Source organism: Pseudophryne corroboree, chromosome 3 (genome assembly GCF_028390025.1).
Source record: "Pseudophryne corroboree isolate aPseCor3 chromosome 3, aPseCor3.hap2, whole genome shotgun sequence".
Taxonomy (NCBI): Eukaryota; Metazoa; Chordata; class Amphibia; order Anura; family Myobatrachidae; genus Pseudophryne; species Pseudophryne corroboree.
Window position 1 is genome coordinate 564545746 of NC_086446.1, and position 21080 is coordinate 564566825.

Genomic DNA, 21080 nt, shown 5'->3' on the forward strand with positions numbered 1-21080 from the left:
ACCTCTCAGGCTGGCGTCCGTGGTCACCAGGATCAAATCCTGTATGCCGAATCTGCGGCCCTCCAATAGATGAGCCTTTTGCAACCACCACAGAAGATATACCCTTGTCCTTGGCGACAGGGTTATTCGCAGGTGCATCTGAGGATGCGACCCTGACCATTTGTCCAACAGATCCCTTTGGAAAATTCTTGCATGGAATCTGCCGAATGGAATTGCTTCGTAAAAAGCCACCATTTTTCCCAGGACTCTTGTGCATTGATGTACAGACACCTTTCCTGGTTTTAGGAGGTTCCTGACAGGTCGGATAACTCCTTGGCTTTTTCCTCGGGAAGAAAAACCTTTTTCTGAACCGTGTCCAGAATCATCCCTAGGAACAGCAGACGTATCGTCGGAAAACAGCTGCGATTCTTGGAATATTTAGAATCCAGTCGTGCCGTCGAAGAACTACTTTAGATAGTGCTCTTCCGACCTCCAACTGTTCTCTGGAACTTGCCCTTTTTAGGTCGTGCAAGTAAGGGATAATTTAGATGCCTTTTTTCTTTGAAGAAACATCTTTTCGGCCATTACCTTGGTAAAAAGGCCCGGGGTGCCGTGGATAATTCAAACGGCATCGTCTGAAACTGATATTGACAGTTCTGTACCACGAACCAGAGGTACCCTTGATGAGAAGGACAAAATTTGGACATGGAGGTAATCCTTGATGTCCAGGGACACCATATAGTCCCCTTTTTTCCGGTTCGCTATCACTGCTCTGAGTGACTTTATCTCGATTTGAACCTTTTATGTAAGTGTTCAAAACATTTTAGATTTAGACTATGTGTCACCAAGCCGTCTGGCTTCAGTACCACAATATAGTGTGGAAAAATAAATAAGAATTTACTTACCGATAATTCTATTTCTCGGAGTCCGTAGTGGATGCTGGGGTTCCTGAAAGGACCATGGGGAATAGCGGCTCCGCAGGAGACAGGGCACAAAAAAGTAAAGCTTTTACCAGATCAGGTGGTGTGCACTGGCTCCTCCCCCTATGACCCTCCTCCAGACTCCAGTTAGGTACTGTGCCCCGGACGAGCGTACACAATAAGGGAGGCAATTTGAATCCCGGGTAAGACTCATACCAGCCACACCAATCACACCGTACAACTTGTGATCTAAACCCAGTTAACAGTATGATAACAGAAAGAGCCTCTTAAAGATGGCTCCTTAACAATATAACCCGAATTTGTTAACAATAACTATGTACAGTATTGCAGATAATCCGCACTTGGGATGGGCGCCCAGCATCCACTACGGACTCCGAGAAATAGAATTATCGGTAAGTAAATTCTTATTTTCTCTATCGTCCTAAGTGGATGCTGGGGTTCCTGAAAGGACCATGGGGATTATACCAAAGCTCCCAAACGGGCGGGAGAGTGCGGATGACTCTGCAGCACCGAATGAGAGAATTCCAAGTCCTCTTTTGCCAGGGTATCAAATTTGTAGAATTTTACAAACGTGTTTTCCCCCGACCACGTAGCTGCTCGGCAGAATTGTAATGCCGAGACCCCTCGGGCAGCCGCCCAAGATGAGCCCACCTTCCTTGTGGAATGGGCCTTAACAGATTTAGGCTGTGGCAGGCCTGCCACAGAATGAGCAAGTTGAATTGTGTTACAAATCCAACGAGCAAACGTCTGCTTAGAAGCAGGGGCACCCAACTTGTTGGGTGCATATAGTATCAACAGCGAGTCAGATTTTCTGACTTCAGCCGTGCTTGAAATGTATATTTTTAAGGCTCTGACAACGTCCAACAACTTGGAGTCTTCCAAGTCGCCAGTGGCCGCAGGCACCACAATAGGTTGGTTCAGGTGAAACGCTGATACCACCTTAGGGAGAAAATGCGGACGAGTCCTCAGTTCTGCCCTATCCGAATGGAAGATTAGATAAGGGCTTTTATAAGATAAAGCCGCCAATTCAGATACTCTCCTGGCGGAAGCCAGGGCCAGTAACATAGTCACTTTCCATGTGAGATATTTAAAATCCACCTTTTTCAATGGTTCAAACCAATGGGATTTGAGGAAATCTAAAACGACATTTAGATCCCACGGTGCCACCGGAGGCACCACAGGAGGCTGTATATGCAGTACTCCTTTAACAAAAGTCTGTACCTCAGGAACTGAGGCCAATTCTTTTTGGAAGAATATTGACAGGGCCGAAATTTGAACCTTAATAGATCTCAATTTGAGACCCATAGACAATCCTGATTGTAGGAAATGTAGGAAACGACCCAGTTGAAATTCCTCCGTCGGAACACTCCGATCCTCGCACCACGCGACATATTTTCGCCAAATGCGGTGATAATGTTTCGCGGTGACTTCCTTCCTTGCCTTAATCAAGGTAGGAATGACTTCTTCTGGAATGCCTTTCCCTTTTAGGATCTGGCGTTCAACCGCCATGCCGTCAAACGCAGCCGCGGTAAGTCTTGAAAGAGACAGGGACCCTGTTGTAGCAGGTCCCTTCTCAGAAGTAGAGGGCACGGGTCGTCCGTGACCAACTCTTGAAGTTCCGGGTACCAAGTCCTTCTTGGCTAATCCGGAGCCACTAGTATTGTTCTTACTCCTCCTCACCGTATAATCTTCAATACCTTTGGTATGAGAGGCAGAGGAGGAAACACATATACTGATTTGTACACCCAAGGTGTTACCAGTGCGTCCACAGCTATTGCCTGTGGATCTCTTGACCTGGCGCAATACTTGTCCAGTTTCTTGTTGAGGCGAGACGCCATCATGTCTACCATTGGTCTTTCCCAACAGTTTATTAGCATGTGGAAGACTTCTGGATGAAGACCCCCCTCTCCCGGGTGAATATCGTGTCTGCTGAGGAAGTCTGCTTCCCAGTTGTCCACGCCCGGGAAGAACACTGCTGACAGTGCTATTACGTGATTCTCCGCCCAGCGAAGAATCTTGGCAGCTTCTGCCATTGCACTCCTGCTTCTTGTGCCGCCCTGTCTGTTTACATGGGCGACCGCCGTGATGTTGTCCGACTGAATCAACACCGGTTTTCCTTGCAGGAGTGGTTCCGCCTGGCTTAGAGCATTTTAGATTGCTCTTAGTACCAGAATGTTTATGTGAAGAGACTTTTCCAGGTTCGTCCATACCCCCTGGAAGTTTCTTCCTTGTGTGACTGCTCCCCAACCTCTCAGGCTGGCGTCCGTGGTCACCAGGATCAAATCCTGTATGCCGAATCTGCGGCCCTCCAATAGATGAGCCTTTTGCAACCACCACAGAAGATATACCCTTGTCCTTGGCGACAGGGTTATTCGCAGGTGCATCTGAGGATGCGACCCTGACCATTTGTCCAACAGATCCCTTTGGAAAATTCTTGCATGGAATCTGCCGAATGGAATTGCTTCGTAAAAAGCCACCATTTTTCCCAGGACTCTTGTGCATTGATGTACAGACACCTTTCCTGGTTTTAGGAGGTTCCTGACAGGTCGGATAACTCCTCGGCTTTTTCCTCGGGAAGAAAAACCTTTTTCTGAACCGTGTCCAGAATCATCCCTAGGAACAGCAGACGTATCGTCGGAAAACAGCTGCGATTCTTGGAATATTTAGAATCCAGTCGTGCCGTCGAAGAACTACTTTAGATAGTGCTCTTCCGACCTCCAACTGTTCTCTGGAACTTGCCCTTTTTAGGTCGTGCAAGTAAGGGATAATTTAGATGCCTTTTTTCTTTGAAGAAACATCTTTTCGGCCATTACCTTGGTAAAAAGGCCCGGGGTGCCGTGGATAATTCAAACGGCATCGTCTGAAACCGATATTGACAGTTCTGTACCACGAACCAGAGGTACCCTTGATGAGAAGGACAAAATTTGGACATGGAGGTAATCCTTGATGTCCAGGGACACCATATAGTCCCCTTTTTTCCGGTTCGCTATCACTGCTCTGAGTGACTTTATCTCGATTTGAACCTTTTATGTAAGTGTTCAAAACATTTTAGATTTAGACTATGTGTCACCAAGCCGTCTGGCTTCAGTACCACAATATAGTGTGGAAAAAATAATACCCTTTTCCTTGTCGTAGGAGGGGTACTTTGATTATCACCTGCTGGATATACCGCTTGTGAATTGTTTCCAATGCTGCCTCCCTGTCGGAGGGAGCCGTTGGTAAAGCAGACTTCAGGAACCTGCGAGGAGAAGATGTCTCGACTCTCCAATCTTTACCCCTGGGATAATACTCGTACGATCTAGGGGTCAACTTGCGAGTGATCCCACTGCGCCCTGAGACTCTTGAGACTACCCCCCCACCTTGAGTCCGCTTGCACGGCCCCAGCGTCATGCTGAGGACTTGGCAGACGCGGTGGAGGGCTTCTTTTCCTGGGAAAGGGCTGCCTGCTGCAGTCTACTTCCCTTACCTCTATGTCTGGGCAGATATGACTGGCCTTTTGCCTGCATGCCCTCATGGGAAAGGAAAGATTGAGGCTGAAAAGACGGTGTCTTTTTTAGCTGAGATGTAACTTGGGGTAAAAAAGGTTGGATTTCCCAGCTGTTGCTGTGGTCCCCAGGTCCGATGGACCGACCCCCAAATAACTCCTTCCCTTTATACAGCAATACTTCCATCTGCCGTATGGGATCTGTATCACCTGACCACTGTCGTGTCCCTGACATCTTCTGGGAGATATGGACAACGCACTTATCTTGATGCCAGAGAGCAAATATCCCTCTGTGCATCTCACATACATATATATAGAATGCATCCTATTAAATGCTCTACATGAATAAAATATTTTCAGTCAGGGAATCCGACCAAGCCAACCCAGCACTGCATCTCCAGGCTGATGGCGATCGCTGGTCGCAGTATAACCACCGTATGTGTGTATATACTTTTTAGGATATTTTTCCAGCTTCCTATCAGCTGGCTCCTTGAGGGCGGCCGTATCTGGAGACGGTAACGCCACTTGATAAGCGTGTGAGCGCCTTATCACCCTAAGGGGTGTTTCCCAACGTACCCTAATTTCTGGCGGGAAAGGGTATAACGCCAATATTTGCTATCGGGGTAACCCTACGCATCATCACACACTTCATTTTATTTTATCTGATTCAGGAAAAACTACAGGTAGTTTTTTCCACTCCCACATAATACCCTTTCTTGTGGTACTTGTAGTATCAGAAACACGTAACACCTCCTTCATTGCCCTTAACGTGTGGCCCTAATGAGAAATACGTTTGTTTATTCACCGTCGACACTGTATTCAGTGTCCGTGTCTGTGTCTGTGTCGACCGACTGAGGTAAATGGGCGTTTTTAAAACCCCTGACGGTGTTTCTGAGACGCCTGGACCGGTCCTAATAGATTGTCGGCCGTCTCATGTCGTCAACCGACCTTGCAGCGTGTTGACATTCTCACGTAATTCTCTAAATAAGCCATCCATTCCGGTGTCGACTCCCTAGAGAGTGACATCACCATTACAGGCAATTTCTCCGCCTCCTCACCAACATCGTCCTCATACATGTCGACACACACGTGCCGACACACAGCACACACACCGGGAATGCTCTGACAGAGGACAGGACCCACTAGCCCTTTGGGGAGACAGAGGGAGAGTCTGCCAGCACACACCAAAAACGCTATAATTATATAGGGACAACCTTATATAAGTGTTTCTCCCTTATAGCATCTTTTATATATATACAATATCGCCAAAATCAGTGCCCCCCCTCTCTGTTTTAACCCTGTTTCTGTAGTGCAGTGCAGGGGAGAGCCTGGGAGCCTTCTCTCCAGCTTTTCTGTGAGAGAAAATGGCGCTGTGTGCTGAGGAGATAGGCCCCGCCCCTTTTACGGCGGGCTCGTCTCCCGCTATTTTTGAAGTTAGGCAGGGGTTAAATATCTCCATATAGCCTCTGTGGGCTATATGTGAGGTATTTTTTGCCTCTAATAAGGTTTTTATTTGCCTCTCAGAGCGCCCCCCCCAGCGCTCTGCACCCTCAGTGACTGTTGTGTGAAGTGTGCTGAGAGGAAAATGGCGCACAGCTGCAGTGCTGTGCGCTACCTTTATGAAGACTCAGGAGTCTTCAGCCGCCGATTTTGGACCTCTTCTCTCTTCAGCGTCTGCAAGGGGGCCGGCGGCGCGGCTCCGGTGACCATCCAGGCTGTACCTGTGATCGTCCCTCTGGAGCTAGTGTCCAGTAGCCAAGCAGCAAATCCACTCTGCACGCAGGTGAGTTCACTACTTCTCCCCTAAGTCCCTCGTTGCAGTGATCCTGTTGCCAGCAGGACTCACTGTAAAGTAAAAAACCTAAGCTAAACTTTCTCTAAGCAGCTCTTTAGGAGAGCCACCTAGATTGCACCCTTCTCGTTCGGGCACAAAATCTAACTGGAGTCTGGAGGAGGGTCATAGGGGGAGGAGCCAGTGCACACCACCTGATCTGGTAAAAGCTTTACTTTTTTGTGCCCTGTCTCCTGCGGAGCCGCTATTCCCCATGGTCCTTTCAGGAACCCCAGCATCCACTTAGGACGATAGAGAAAAGAATTTACTTACCGATAATTCTATTTCTTGTAGTCCGTAGTGGATGCTGGGAACTCCGTAAGGACCATGGGGAATAGCGGCTCCGCAGGAGACTGGGCACAAAAGTAAAGCTTTAGGACTACCTGGTGTGCACTGGCTCCTCCCCCTATGACCCTCCTCCAAGCCTCAGTTAGGATACTGTGCCCGGACGAGCGTACACAATAAGGAAGGATTTTGAATAAGGAAGGATTTTGAATCCCGGGTAAGACTCATACCAGCCACACCAATCACACCGTACAACCTGTGATCTGAACCCAGTTAACAGTATGACAAACGTCGGAGCCTCTGAAAAGATGGCTCACAACAATAAACAACCCGATTTTTTTGTAACAATAACTATGTACAAGTATTGCAGACAATCCGCACTTGGGATGGGCGCCCAGCATCCACTACGGACTACGAGAAATAGAATTATCGGTAAGTAAATTCTTATTTTCTCTGACGTCCTAGTGGATGCTGGGACTTCCGTAAGGACCATGGGGATTATACCAAAGCTCACAAACGGGCGGGAGAGTGCGGATGACTCTGCAGCACCGAATGAGAGAACTCCAGGTCCTCCTCAGCCAGGGTATCAAATTTGTAGAATTTAGCAAACGTGTTTGCCCCTGACCAAGTGGCTGCTCGGCAAAGTTGTAAAGCAGAGACCCCTCGGGCAGCCGCCCAAGATGAGCCCACCTTCCTTGTGGAATGGGCTTTTACAGATTTTGGCTGTGGCAGGCCTGCCACAGAATGTGCAAGCTGAATTGTACTACAAATCCAACGAGCAATAGTCTGCTTAGAAGCAGGAGCACCCAGCTTGTTGGGTGCATACAGGATAAACAGCGAGTCAGATTTTCTGACTCCAGCCGTCCTGGAAACATATATTTTAAGGGCCCTGACTACGTCCAGCAACTTGGAGTCCTCCAAGTCCCTAGTCGCCGCAGGTACCACAATAGGCTGGTTCATGTGAAACGCTGAAACCACCTTAGGGAGAAATTGAGGGCGAGTCTTCAGTTCTGCCCTGTCTGAATGAAAAATTAGGTAAAGGCTTTTATATGATAAAGCCGCCAATTCAGAGACACGCCTGGCTGAAGCCAGGGCTAACAGCATGACCACTTTCCATGTGAGATATTTCAATTCCACAGTGGTGAGTGGTTCAAACCAATGTGATTTTAGGAGACTCAACACTACATTGAGATCCCAAGGTGCCACTGGAGGCACAAAAGGAGGCTGTATATGCAGTACCCCTTTGACAAACGTCTGAACTTCAGGCACTGAAGCCAGTTCTTTTTGGAAGAAGATTGACAGGGCCGAAATTTGAACCTTAATGGACCCTAATTTTATGCCCATAGATAGTCCTGTTTGCAGGAAATGCAGGAAACGACCCAGTTGAAATTCCTCTGTAGAGGCCTTCTTGGCCTCACACCACGCAACATATTTCCGCCAAATGCGGTGATAATGTTTTGCGGTTACATCCTTTCTGGCCTTGACCAGGGTAGGGATGACTTCATCTGGAATGCCTTTTTCCTTCAGGATCCGGCGTTCAACCTCCATGCCGTCAAACGCAGCCGCGGTAAGTCTTGAAACAGACAAGGTCCCTGCTGGAGCAGGTCCTTTCTGAGAGGTAGAGGCCACGGGTCCTCCGTGAGCATCTCTTGCAGTTCCGGGTACCAAGTTCTTCTTGGCCAATCCGGAGCCACGAGTATAGTTCTTACTCCTCTCCTTATGATTCTCAGTTTGACCTGGCGCAATATCTGTCCAGTTTTTTGTTGAGACGGGACGCCATCATGTCCACCTTTGGTTTTTCCCAACGGTTCACAATCATGTGGAAGACTTCTGGGTGAAGTCCCCACTCTCCCGGGTGGAGGTCGTGTCTGCTGAGGAAGTCTGCTTCCCAGTTGTCCACTCCCGGAATGAACACTGCTGACAGTGCTATCACATGATTTTCCGCCCAGCGAAGAATCCTTGCAACTTCTGCCATTGCCCTCCTGCTTCTTGTGCCTCCCTGTCTGTTTACGTGGGCGACTGCCGTGATGTTGTCTGACTGGATCAGCACCGGCTGACCTTGAAGCAGAGGTCTTGCTAGGCTTAGAGCATTGTAGATGGCCCTTAGCTCCAGGATATTTATGTGAAGTGATGTCTCCAGGCTTGACCACAAGCCCTGGAAATTTCTTCCTTGTGTGACTGCTCCCCAGCCTCTCAGGCTGGCATCCGTGGTCACCAGGACCCAGTCCTGAATACCGAATCTGAGGCCCTCTAGAAGATGAGCACTCTGCAACCACCACAGGAGAGACACCCTTGTCCTTGGTGACAAGAGTATCCGCTGATGCATCTGAAGATGCGACCCGGACCATTTGTCTAGCAGATCCCACTGGAAGGTTCTTGCGTGGAATCTGCCGAATGGGATTGCTTCGTAAGAAGCCACCATCTTTCTTGTGCATTGATGCACTGAGACTTGGCCTGGTTTTAGGAGATTTCTGACTAGTTCGGATAACTCCCTGGCTTTCTCCTCCGGGAGAAACACCTTTTTCTGGACTGTGTCCAGGATCATCCCTAGGAATAGAAGTCGTGTCGTCGGGATCAGCTGCGATTTTGGAATATTGAGAATCCAACCGTGCTGGCGCAGCACTATCTGAGATAGTGCTACCCCGACTTCCAACTGTTCCCTGGATCTTGCCCTTATCAGGAGATCGTCCAAGTAAGGGATAACAAACTCCCTTCCTTCGAAGGAGTATCATCATTTCGGCCATTACCTTGGTAAAGACCCGGGGTGCCGTGGACAATCCAAACGGCAGCGTCTGAAACTGATAGTGACAGTTCTGTACCACAAACCTGAGGTACCCTTGGTGAGAAGGGTAAATTGGGACATGTAGGTAAGCATCTTTGATGTCCAGAGACACCATATAGTCCCCTTCTTCCAGGTTTGCAATCACTGCTCTGAGTGACTCCATCTTGAATTTGAACCTTTGTATGTAAGTGTTCAAGGATTTTAGGTTTAAAATTGGTCTCACCGAGCCGTCCGGCTTCGGTACCACAAACAGCGTGGAATAATACCCCTTTCCCTGTTGTAGGAGGGGTACCTTGATTATCACCTGCTGGGAATACAGCTTGTGAATGGCTTCCAATACTGCCTCCCTGTCTGAGGGAGACGTCGGTAAAGCAGACTTTAGAAAACGGCGAGGGGGAGACGTCTCGAATTCCAATTTGTACCCCTGAGATACCACCTGAAGGATCCAGGGGTCCACTTGCGAGTGGGCCCACTGAACTTCTTGAGATGGGCCCCCACCGTGCCGGAGTCCGCTTGTAAAGCCCCAGCGTCATGCTGAGGACTTTGCGGAGGCGGGAGAGGGCTTTTGTTCCTGGGAACTGGCTGTTTGTTGCAGCCTTTTTCCTCTCCCTCTGCCACGGGGCAGAAATGAGGCGCCTTTTGCCCGCTTGCCCTTATGGGGCCGAAAGGACTGCGCCTGATAATACGGCGTCTTCTTAGGTTGAGAAGCTACCTGGGGTAAAAATGTGGATTTTCCAGCAGTTGCCGTGGCTACCAGGTCTGATAGACCTACCCCAAATAACTCCTCCCCCTTATAAGGCAATACTTCCACGTGCCTTGTAGAATCCGCATCACCTGACCACTGCCGCGTCCATAAACCTCTTCTTGCAGAAATGGACAGCGCGCTAACTCTTGATGCCAGTCGGCAAATATCCCTCTGTGCATCACGCATATATAGAAATGCATCCTTCAAATGCTCTATAGTCAGTAATATACTGTCCCTATCTAGGGTATCAATATTTTCAGTCAGGGAATCAGACCACGCCAGGCCCGCACTGCACATCCAGGCTGAGGCGATTGCTGGTCGCAGTATAACACCCGTGTGAGTGTATATACATTTTAGGATATTCTCCAGCTTTCTATCGGCAGGTTCCTTTAGGGCGGCCGTATCAGGAGAGGGTAGTGCTACCTGTTTAGACAAGCGTGTGAGCGCTTTATCCACCCTAGGGGGTGTTTCCCAACGTGCCCTATCCTCTGGCGGGAAAGGGTACGATGCCAATAACCTTTTAGGAATTATCAGTTTTTTATCGGGGGAAACCCACGTCTCATCACACACTTCATTTAATTCCTCGGATACAGGAAAAACTACAGGCAGTTTTCTCACCAAACACAATACCCTTTTTAGTGGTACTTGTATTATCAGAGATATGCAATACATTTTTCATTGCTTCAATCATGTAACGTGTGGCCCTAGTGGAAGTCACGTTTGTCTCCTCATCATCGACACTGGAGTCAGTATCCGTGTCTGTGTCTGCCATTTGAGGTAACGGGCGTTTTAAAGCCCCTGATGGCGTTTGAGACCCCTGGACAGGCACAAGCTGAGTAGCCGGCTGTCTCATGTAGTCAACTGTCTGTCGTAAAGAGCTGACACTGTCACGCAATTCCTTCCATAAGCTCATCCACTCAGGTGTCGACTCCCTAGGGGGTGACAACTCTATAATAGGCAATTGCTCCGCCTCCATCTCATTTTCCTCCTCAAACATGTCGACACAATCGTACCGACACACCGCGCACACACACAGGGAATGCTCTGATAGAGGACAGGACCCCACTAGCCCTTTGGGGAGACAGAGGGAGAGTATGCCAGCATACACCAGAGCGCTATATATAGACAGGAATACCACTATAAAATGTGCTTTTCCCTTTATAGCTGCTGTTAGTATTAAAACTGCGCCAAATTAGTGCCCCCCTCTCTTTTTTACCCTTTTCTGTAGTGCAGGACTGCAGGGGAGAGTCAGGGAGACGTCCTTCCAGCGGAGCTGTGATGGAAAATGGCGCCCGTGTGCTGAGGAGATAGGCTCCGCCCCCTTCTCGGCGGCCTTTTCTCCCGCTTTTTGGTGAGTTCTGGCAGGGGTTAAAATACATCCATATAGCCCTGGGGGTTATATGTGGTGTATTTATGCCAGCCAAGGTGTTTACATTGCTGCTCAGGGCGCCCCCCCCCCCCTAGCGCCCTGCACCCTCAGTGACCGAAGTGTGAAGTGTGCCTGAGTAACAATGGCGCACAGCTGCAGTGCTGTGCGCTACCTTGTTGAAGACTGATGTCTTCCGCCGCCGATTTTTCCGGACCTCTTCTTGCTTCTGGCTCTGTAAGGGGGCCGGCGGCGCGGCTCTGGGACCGAGCTCCGAGGCTGGGCCTGTGTTCGGTCCCTCTGGAGCTAATGGTGTCCAGTAGCCTAAGAAGCCCAAGCTGGCTGCAAGCAGGCAGGTTCGCTTCTTCTCCCCTTAGTCCCTCGATGCAGTGAGCCTGTTGCCAGCAGGTCTCACTGAAAATAAAAAACCTAAAACTAAACTTTCACTAAGAAGCTCAGGAGAGCCCCCTAGTGTGCACCCTTCTCGGCCGGGCACAAAAATCTAACTAAGGCTTGGAGGAGGGTCATAGGGGGAGGAGCCAGTGCACACCAGGTAGTCCTAAAGCTTTACTTTTGTGCCCAGTCTCCTGCGGAGCTGCTATTCCCCATGGTCCTTACGGAGTTCCCAGCATCCACTAGGACGTCAGAGAAATCATATTGCCACTCTACGGTAGATACAAACATGCAATACTTAGCACCTGTTGCATATACAGGAGGGAGGCAGCCATTTTGTGGGTTATTAATCACACACATACATACATACATATACACACAGACATATACAACAAAAATAACCCTTATCACATGCTTCAGACAGCCGCACTTCACAGCAGAATCCGTTAGTGGAAACAAGAAACGTGGAGACGAATGGAAACCGGAGGGCGCTAATATTCAAAATACGATGGTCCATACTAAAGTCCATAGTAAATTCCAAAACGGTAGGTAACCTGATAGTAGTTCACAGATGTTCTTTATAGGACTTGATTAGATCCCCAACCAGGGGTATACATGGAAGTTTAGATTGCCGCTTTGTAGCAATCGGATAGATTTTTTTGTTTCTCCTGAAAAATACCCTCACCCCAAGAACGTAGCCACCCAGACAATGGCACAAATCCCACAATTAATAAAACGTCTGATGTTTATTGTAACATCCACTAAAATTGAACAGTAAAACTATTATAAACATCTTGAGGTGGTTGGTGGCAAACGTGATACATCTGTCCTGGTGTAATAATGGGTTCCAATAGAACACCTTATTTGTGATACAATTGATATAATTGTTTTACTAAAAACTTCCAGGTATACCCCTGGTTGGGGATCTAATCAAGTCCTATAAAGAACATCTGTGAACTAATAGCAGGTTACCTACCGCTTTGGAATTTACTATGGACAACCATATATGAATATTAGCGCCCTCTGGTTTCCATTTGTGTGTGTGAGAATATCTATATCTATCTATCTATCTATCTATATCTCTATATATCTATCTCATTTCAAAATAGCTAGTTATGGGGTTAAGCTAAAATTTGTCCTACACATCAGTACAAAAGGAAAACTTACTGAATGCACTTGAGTAGAAAAATAGACTACAATATAATTATACAAATTATGTAAGCATGTAATGTATTCAAATGACTTATGTTACATTTTGGTCTTGTTACATAAGTATCTTTGAATACCGCAATAACATTGTAAAGTGTTAAGATTTTACAGAAACTTTCACCGTAAAGATTTCCATCTAAAATAAACAGTCTCATACCTCTTCTGGAATGCCAGGAGAAGTCTCGGATCCAGAATATTTTCCTCTGGCTCCCAGCTATTATGTCTGTATAAAAGGAGGGGAAAAAAGTATATTTCATTTCGATCATGCGTTTTTCCAAGTAGGACTTAAATAACTTTACATTATTGCAGCCAGTGAGGCAGACATCTTGGCAGTGCTTGGCTGCAGTTCTATGAAATCATCCACATCAGCCCCTGTACCATTACAGCTTAAATTCCCTACCATACATTTCATTTGTCAGAAACTATTTAATCTAAAGTTAAAAAGGAAAACCCATACAAACACGAGAACATACAAACTATACCAGGATAGGGCCCTGGTCAAAATGAAACACATGACCCCAGCATAAGGACAACAAAGTTATACACTTTGAATGAAAAAAAAAAAAAAAAAAAAAAAAAGGAGACCTTCACACCTGAACAAACCATGTTACAATGCAAGGGGTGCCAATACCTTTTTGTATTTACAAGCAAGCTAAACAGAACAGTGGCTGCTCTTGCATGTAATCCACAAATGCTGGACAGCATTTACAGTTGAGTTTGGACACACCCCTCTCACATCTAATCTTTGCACATTTTAATTCTGTCCCATTTGCAGTGCAGCATACAACCCTCCACTATGCCACCTATATGGCAAAATGTGACAGATTATGATGAAGATTATACTAACACAGTAAAGCTGGGCATACACTAGACAACATTCCAAACTAATTTGCCGATAACCAACTGTTAGTTTTATCACAGGTCTCTAGCGACATCTCCAGTTGCTTGTACATGCAGCTCAATCTGGGGTTGTCGCTAGCAATGCCATGCTGCCGAACACAGAATGCCCCGCTCCTCCCCTCACCGCTGCAGACATCGGCAAGTGCGTATGCACCCCGCCGGGACCTGTCGCTAGCGAGCTCGCTAGGTACACACACATCGTTTAGTATGTATCTGGCATAAGATGAGATAATTTGTAGAAGAAAAAGTGGCTGTTTAGATTTTAGTTTTTTCTTTTTTAAACATCTAAGCTGTGTTTTCGCCATGAATGATGTAACCCTACTATAGTGTTCCCTCTAGGATGCGGGCAGGGCACTCCTTTTTCGGTGTGCGTACGTTCAAAAAATGGGGCACGGCTGGACACAAAGGAGGGCATCACTATTGGGGCAGTGCATCCCCCCTCAACATCACTAATGAAGGAAATGCCCCAGCCGTCTGTGTCATTACAGGTTGAGTATCCCATATCCAAATATTCCGAAATACGGACTTTTTTGAGTGAGAGTGAGATAGTGAAACCTTTGTTTTTTGATGGCTCAATGTACACAAACTTTGTTTAATACACAAAGTTATTAAAAATATTGTATTAAATGACCTTCAGGCTGTGTGTATAAGGTGTATATGAAACATAAATGAATTGTGTGAATGTAGACACACTTTGTTTATTGCACAAAGTTATTAAAAATATTGGCTAAAATTACCTTCAGGCTGTGTGTATAAGGTGTATATGTAACATAAATGCATTCTGTGCTTAGATTTAGGTCCCATCACCATGATATCTCATTATGGTATGCAATTATTCCAAAATACGGAAAAATCCCATATCCAAAATATCTCTGCTCCCAAGCATTTTGGATAAGGGAGACTCAACCTGTACTAGGGGGTGTGCCCAGCACTTACGGAGGTGCTGGGCTTTCCACACGCTCTCCCTTTAATGTGAATACATGCCGAGCACATAAAAACAGAAAATTCAACACTGTTACAGCAAAGTTCCAGGAATATGGAATGAGGGTCGTAGTAACTAACAAGACAGTTCCCAACCCAGAGCAGAGGATGCCACTCCGCACATCAAGGCTCGATATCATCAAAGGAAAAGGATTGTATGGAAGGGATCCCCACCAGAAAGTTCAGGGGCCTGACAGTGCACCCAATTTAATCTGATTGCAGCAGCAAATTTGTTAGCTAATGGGCAAAACCATGTGCACTGCAGGTGGGGCAGATATAACATGTACAGAGATTTATATTTGAGTGGGTTATTTTGTTTCTGTGCAGGGTAAATACTGGTTGCTTTATTTTTACACTGCAATTTAGAATTCAGTTTGAACACACCGCACCCAAATTTAACTCTCTCTGCACATGTTATATCTACCCCACCTGCAGTGCACATGGTTTTGCCCATTAGCTAACAAATTTGCTGCTGCGATCATATCTGAATTAGGCCCAGTATATGGCTATCAATTTATGGGGCAGATGTATTAACCTGGAGAAGGCATAAGGAAGTGATAAACCAGTGATATGTGGAGCTGATTGGCTGGTGCCTTTATCACCTTGCACATATCACTGGTTTATCCCTTCCTTATGCCTTCTCCAGGTTAATACATCTGCCCCTATGTGTGAAAGGTCCAACAGCTGTAGCTGTGCTTAAATGCCAATTTACTTCTAATACACTTTCTGAAGTTTAAAGTGACCAGGAAAACATCCTATTTCTTCAGACAGTCTTTCAACATGGTCTGACTTAAGCACAGTGGCATTCACATAGCAAAATGAGAACACTATGGGGTATATGCAATTAGCGGCGAATCGCGGCAATTTATCGGCCGTTTTTTAATTCGACACAATTCGACCGCCGAATTCCGGCAAGTGGGTGCCGAAATTCAACATATTCAATAAAAAACTGATTCGACAGTCCCGCTGTCGAAAAATCGGCCGATTTGACAGATTTTGATCCGATTTTTAATAAACTGTAAAAAACCCGAAAAAAATTGCGTGGGATCCCCCCTCCAAAGCATAACCAGCCTCGGGCTCTTCGAGCCGGTCCTGGTTCTAAAAATCCAGGGGAAAAACTGACAGGGGATCCCCCGTATTTTTAAAACCAGCACCGGGCTCTGCGCCTGGTGCAAAAAATATGGGGGACAAAAAGAGTAGGGGTCCCCCGTATTTTTTACACCAGCATCGGGCTCCACTAGCTGGACAGATAATGCCACAGCCGGGGGTTACTTTTATACAGCGCCCTGCGGCCGTGGCATTAAATATCCAACTAGTCACCCCTGGCCAGGGTACCCTGGGGGAGTGGGGACCCCTTCAATCAAGGGGTCCCCCCCCAGCCACCCAAGGGCCAGGGGTGAAGCCCGAGGCTGCCCCCCCCCCCATCCAAGGGCTGCGGATGGGGGGCGGATAGCCTTGAGAAAAGTGTAAGAATATTGTTTTTTCCAGTAGTACTACTACTACTACAAGTCCCAGCAAGCCTCCCCCGCAAGCTGGTACTTGGAGAACCACAAGTAGCAGCATGCGGGAGAAAAACGGGCCCGCTGGTACCTGTAGTTCTACTGGGAAAAAAATACCCAAATAAAAACAGGACACGCACACCGCGATAGTAAAACTTTATTACACACGTCGACACACACATACTTACCTATGTTCACACGCCGACCTCTGTCCACTTGTCCAAGTAGAATCCACGTGTAACTGTGAATAAAATTATACTCACCTCAATCCAGTGTCCAGATTATAATCCACGTACTTGGCAAAAAAAAAAAAAAAAAAAGAACACCCGGACCAAATGGACTGAAAGGGGTCCCATGTTTACACATAAGACCCCTTTCCACGAATGCCGGGACCCCACGTGACTGCTGTCACAGAAGGTCCCTTCAGCCAATCAGGAAGCGCTACTTCGTGGCACTCACCTGATTGGCTGTATGCGCGTCTGCTTTCAGACAGCGCATCGCACAGCTCCCTCCATTAGTTTCAATGGTGGGAACTTTGCCGTCAGCGGTGGGGTTACCCGCGGTCAGCCGCTGACCGCGGGTTACCTCACCGCTGACGCAAAGTTCCCACCATTGAATATAATGGAGAGGCTTTGCGATGCGCTGTCTGACAGCTCAGACGCGCATAGCCAATCAGCAGAGAGCCAGGACATTGCGCTCGCTGATTGGCTGAAGAGACCTTTCTGTGACAGCAGTCACGGGGGGGGTCTCTGCATTCGGGGAAAGGGGTCTTATGTGTAAACATGGGACCCCTTTCAGTCCATTTGGTCCGGGTGTTTTTTTTTTTTTTTTTGCCAAGTACGTGGATTATAATCTGGACACTGGATTGAGGTGAGTATAATTTTATTCACAGTTACACGTGGATTCTACTTGGACAAGTGGACAGAGGTCGGCGTGTGAACATAGGTAAGTTTGTATGTGTCGACATGTGTGTAATAAAGTTTTACTATCACGGTGTGCGTGTCCTGTTTTTATTTGGGTATTTTTTTTCCAGTAGAACTACAGGTACCAGCGGGCCCATTTTTCTCCCGCATGCTGGTACTTGTGGTTCTCCAAGTACCAGCTTGCGGGGGAGGCTTGCTGGGACTTGTAGTACTACTGGGAAAAACAATATTCTTACACTTTTCTCAAGGCTATCAGCCCCCCATCCGCAGCCCTTGGATGGGGGGGGGGGGGGGGGGGACAGCCTCGGGCTTCACCCCTGGCCCTTGGGTGGCTGGGGGGGGGGGGACCCCTTGATTGAAGGGGTCCCCACTCCCCCAGGGTACCCCGGCCAGAGGTGACTAGTTGGATATTTAATGCCACGGCCGCAGGGCGCTGTATAAAAGTGACCCCCGGCTGTGGCATTATCTGTCCAGCTAGTGGAGCCCGATGCTGGTGTAAAAAATACGGGGGACCCCTACTCTTTTTGTCCCCCGTATTTTTTGCACCAGCACCAGGCGCAGAGCCCGACGCTGGTTTTAAAAATACGGGGGATCCCCTGTCAGTTTTCCCCCCGGATTTTTAGAACCAGGACCGGCTTGAAGAGCCCGAGGCTGGTTATGCTTAGGAGGGGGGACCCTACGCCATTTTTTGGGGGGTTTTTACCATTCCATTAAAATTAATATATATATATATATATATATATATATATATATATATATATATATATATATATATATATATATATATATATATATATATATATACACACACACATACATATATTTAGATATATTATTTTTTTTTTAAATATATAAATACTTGTGCCTCCAAAATAGACAAACCAAGTACCTAATCCCTTCTAATATAAATAGATATGCTATTACCAATAAAAAAAAACATGTTTTAAAATTTTTTTAAAAGATTCCGCCACCAAAGTGTGGCGGATTGAAAATGACGAATTTACTGTCTAAAAGCACTGTTGTCGAATTTCCAAACTTCAATTGAATATACTTTTGGCGAATTGCTGCATTTGTACCATTGCAGAAATGTCGAATTTGACAAATGTCGAATTACAAAAAGTCGAATTTTGAAAGTCCGTTTTTTTTTTGGCGAAAAAGTCCCGTTCTTCGACAAATTCGACCGCAATTGCATATATCCCTATATTATGAATAGAAGAGGTACATGCTCTCATCCAACTTTGGGGCAGATGTATTAATCTGGAGAAGGCATAAGGAAGTGATAAACCAGTGATATGTACAAGGTGATAAAGGCACCAGCCAATCAGATCCTAACTGTTAATTTACATATTGGAGCTGATTGGCTGGTGCCTTTATCACCTTGTACATATCACTGGTTTATCACTTCCTTATGCCTTCTCCAGATTGATACATCTGCCCCATTGTTATTTACAGTCAGCCACAGATTAACTTCATCTATGTAATCATCAAAAGTGCATAACACAATGTAACCTGCTGCGCTCTATGTAATAGGACATTTTTATGGCCAGTTACTTAGCTTCTTTAGGGGTTACAGTGACAAAGGGTGGGGGCTTTTTGGCGTACATACCATGTGCATTGCATTAATCAGACAATGTCCGTGTCTAACAGCACCATGGGAATTTGAAAAGCAGAAACATAGGAGCATATTCAATTGTCTGTGGGAAAAGGTCTGGTTATCATGTGGAAATTTCACTTAACTATGCGCGTTCCTAATTAATGCTCAAGCCAAATGTAGAGAGCGGTGCTGCAGTAATTTCCTATAATGTTATCCACATTGAATGTATGGAAAATGGCAAAAACAGCCTGTACCTCAAAGAAGTGCAAACATTCGATAACAGTATATAAATATATTAGTGTCCAAAAGCAATTGGGATCCTAAAAATGTGTCAAATGGCTAATGTTTTTATTTTTTTTAATGATAAAAAGCAAGCATATTCCAGCAAATAAAATGCTCTAGATTAATTTGGTATGCACAAAAATGCATGGGAATTGGCATTTGTCAATTTATGCCCGTTTGTTTTGTTTTTTTAACACACACCAACTTGTAACTCATCTGCAAACCTAAAAAAAATATTTTGTACCATCAATACAGCATCCCCATACACCTATCCCACATCAATTAACGCATTATACTGCATTTGCAGAATATCATCCAAACAAAGACATTGTATTGGACAAATTTAGGTAATTTAAATCTACACACCTAATTAATCATTAGTAGAGGTGTCCCACGGGATCTGAACCAAATCACATTTTTACCTTAAAACAGATTTCCCAAAACTTTTCACCTATTCAGATAGGTAGGAAATACAGATTTTACGCACCATTGGAACACGGTCTCTTGTGATAAGGTCCTGGATACAGATGTGTATGCAAATCCATTCGCACCCGAGAATTTGTATGCAGCTAATGTATGAAAAATATGCAAATGATGATACCTTCTCCAAACGGTCTGTCCATCACCTTGCAAAGATTTCCATGTGCGAGCGGCACTGCTAAAGTACCTCATATGTGCAGTTGGACAATAATTGCTCAACTACGAAAACATTGGCATAGTGCAGAACTCTGAGGCCCTAAATTCTCTCAGGCGCGGTAGGTAGGTGGGTATGTATGTATACAAAAACATAATTGCTAATAAGGTAGTCGCAGTATTAGGATGTGCTTAAGAAATTAAACACCTCCCACAGCTCGACAGCATAAGAGCGTAAGAGGTACACATAAGGTTTCAAAGAAATTGTACAGTGCAGCCAAAAAGTTAAAAAAAACTCAGAACCATGGGGCATATGTATTAAGCCTGGAGAAGTGATAAGTGGAAGGTGATAAAGCAATAGCCAATCAGCTCCTGTCATTTTTCAAGCCAGTAATGATTGGCTGGTGTGTGATCACCTTTCACTTATCCATTCCTTATCAATTCTCCAGGCTTAATACACATATCACATGCAACTTCTCAGGCAATAAAATACAACCGTTGACAGTGTCAGAAGTCTTGAAAATGTTACTAGAAGCATCGAAAGCTGGAAGAAAAAAAAAAAAAAGGGGGAAAACCCACAGCCAGGAATTGTCATGGAAAAATGCAGGAGAAAGAGGCTTTAATAACAGTAGACAGCCCCCGAGGCTGCGTTCCAGGTAGCTGCTACTGTGCATTATTATGCTGCAGAATAACACTGAGCTACATATGACGCAGCCTCATACTCCACATATAAATAAAAATTGTAATCATCTGCAATTAAGATTGAATTAGCCATTTTCATAATTATTAAGACCAATCACATGATCACACAATCCAATTCCCCTATGCGACTTTCAAGAACTTGCTTCAAAGGCCAACCGCACAAACATTCTATAGAGGGGACATTCACAATCCAATTACAAAAACTAGCATGCAATTTGCTGTTGTGAATTTGCTTTGAAAGTGTGCAAGTAATCAAGAAACTGATCTGTAAAGCTTTTTCTTAACTGCTGTGGAACATGACATGTTGGCATACCCTGCAACAGTTTTCCTATTTAGGTATGCTAAAACATTGGCAGGGCATGCTGTAATGTCTGACGGATGGCTCCATATTAAATACCCTGGGATAGGCTATACTGTATATTACTGAGCCCATACTAAATGGTGGTAAGTAATAAATAACAGGCCTAATTGTGCACAGTGGAGAGTGGTGGGCGAAGGAGCAGCCGGCCAGTAAACTCTCAGGGTGAGTGAATGCACAATCTGCAACACCA

At 45.9% G+C, this 21080-nt stretch overlaps 1 protein-coding gene across 1 annotated transcript in view; it reads right to left on the reverse strand.

The window, feature by feature from the left end:
• The window catches only part of CBX2 (chromobox 2), a 56614-nt gene that overhangs the window by 34589 nt on the left and 945 nt on the right, over positions 1-21080 (reverse strand). The window contains exon 3 of the mRNA XM_063961286.1: positions 13173-13238. Within this exon, the coding sequence (XP_063817356.1) occupies positions 13173-13238 (66 nt within the window). The remainder of the gene's footprint in view (positions 1-13172; positions 13239-21080) is intronic.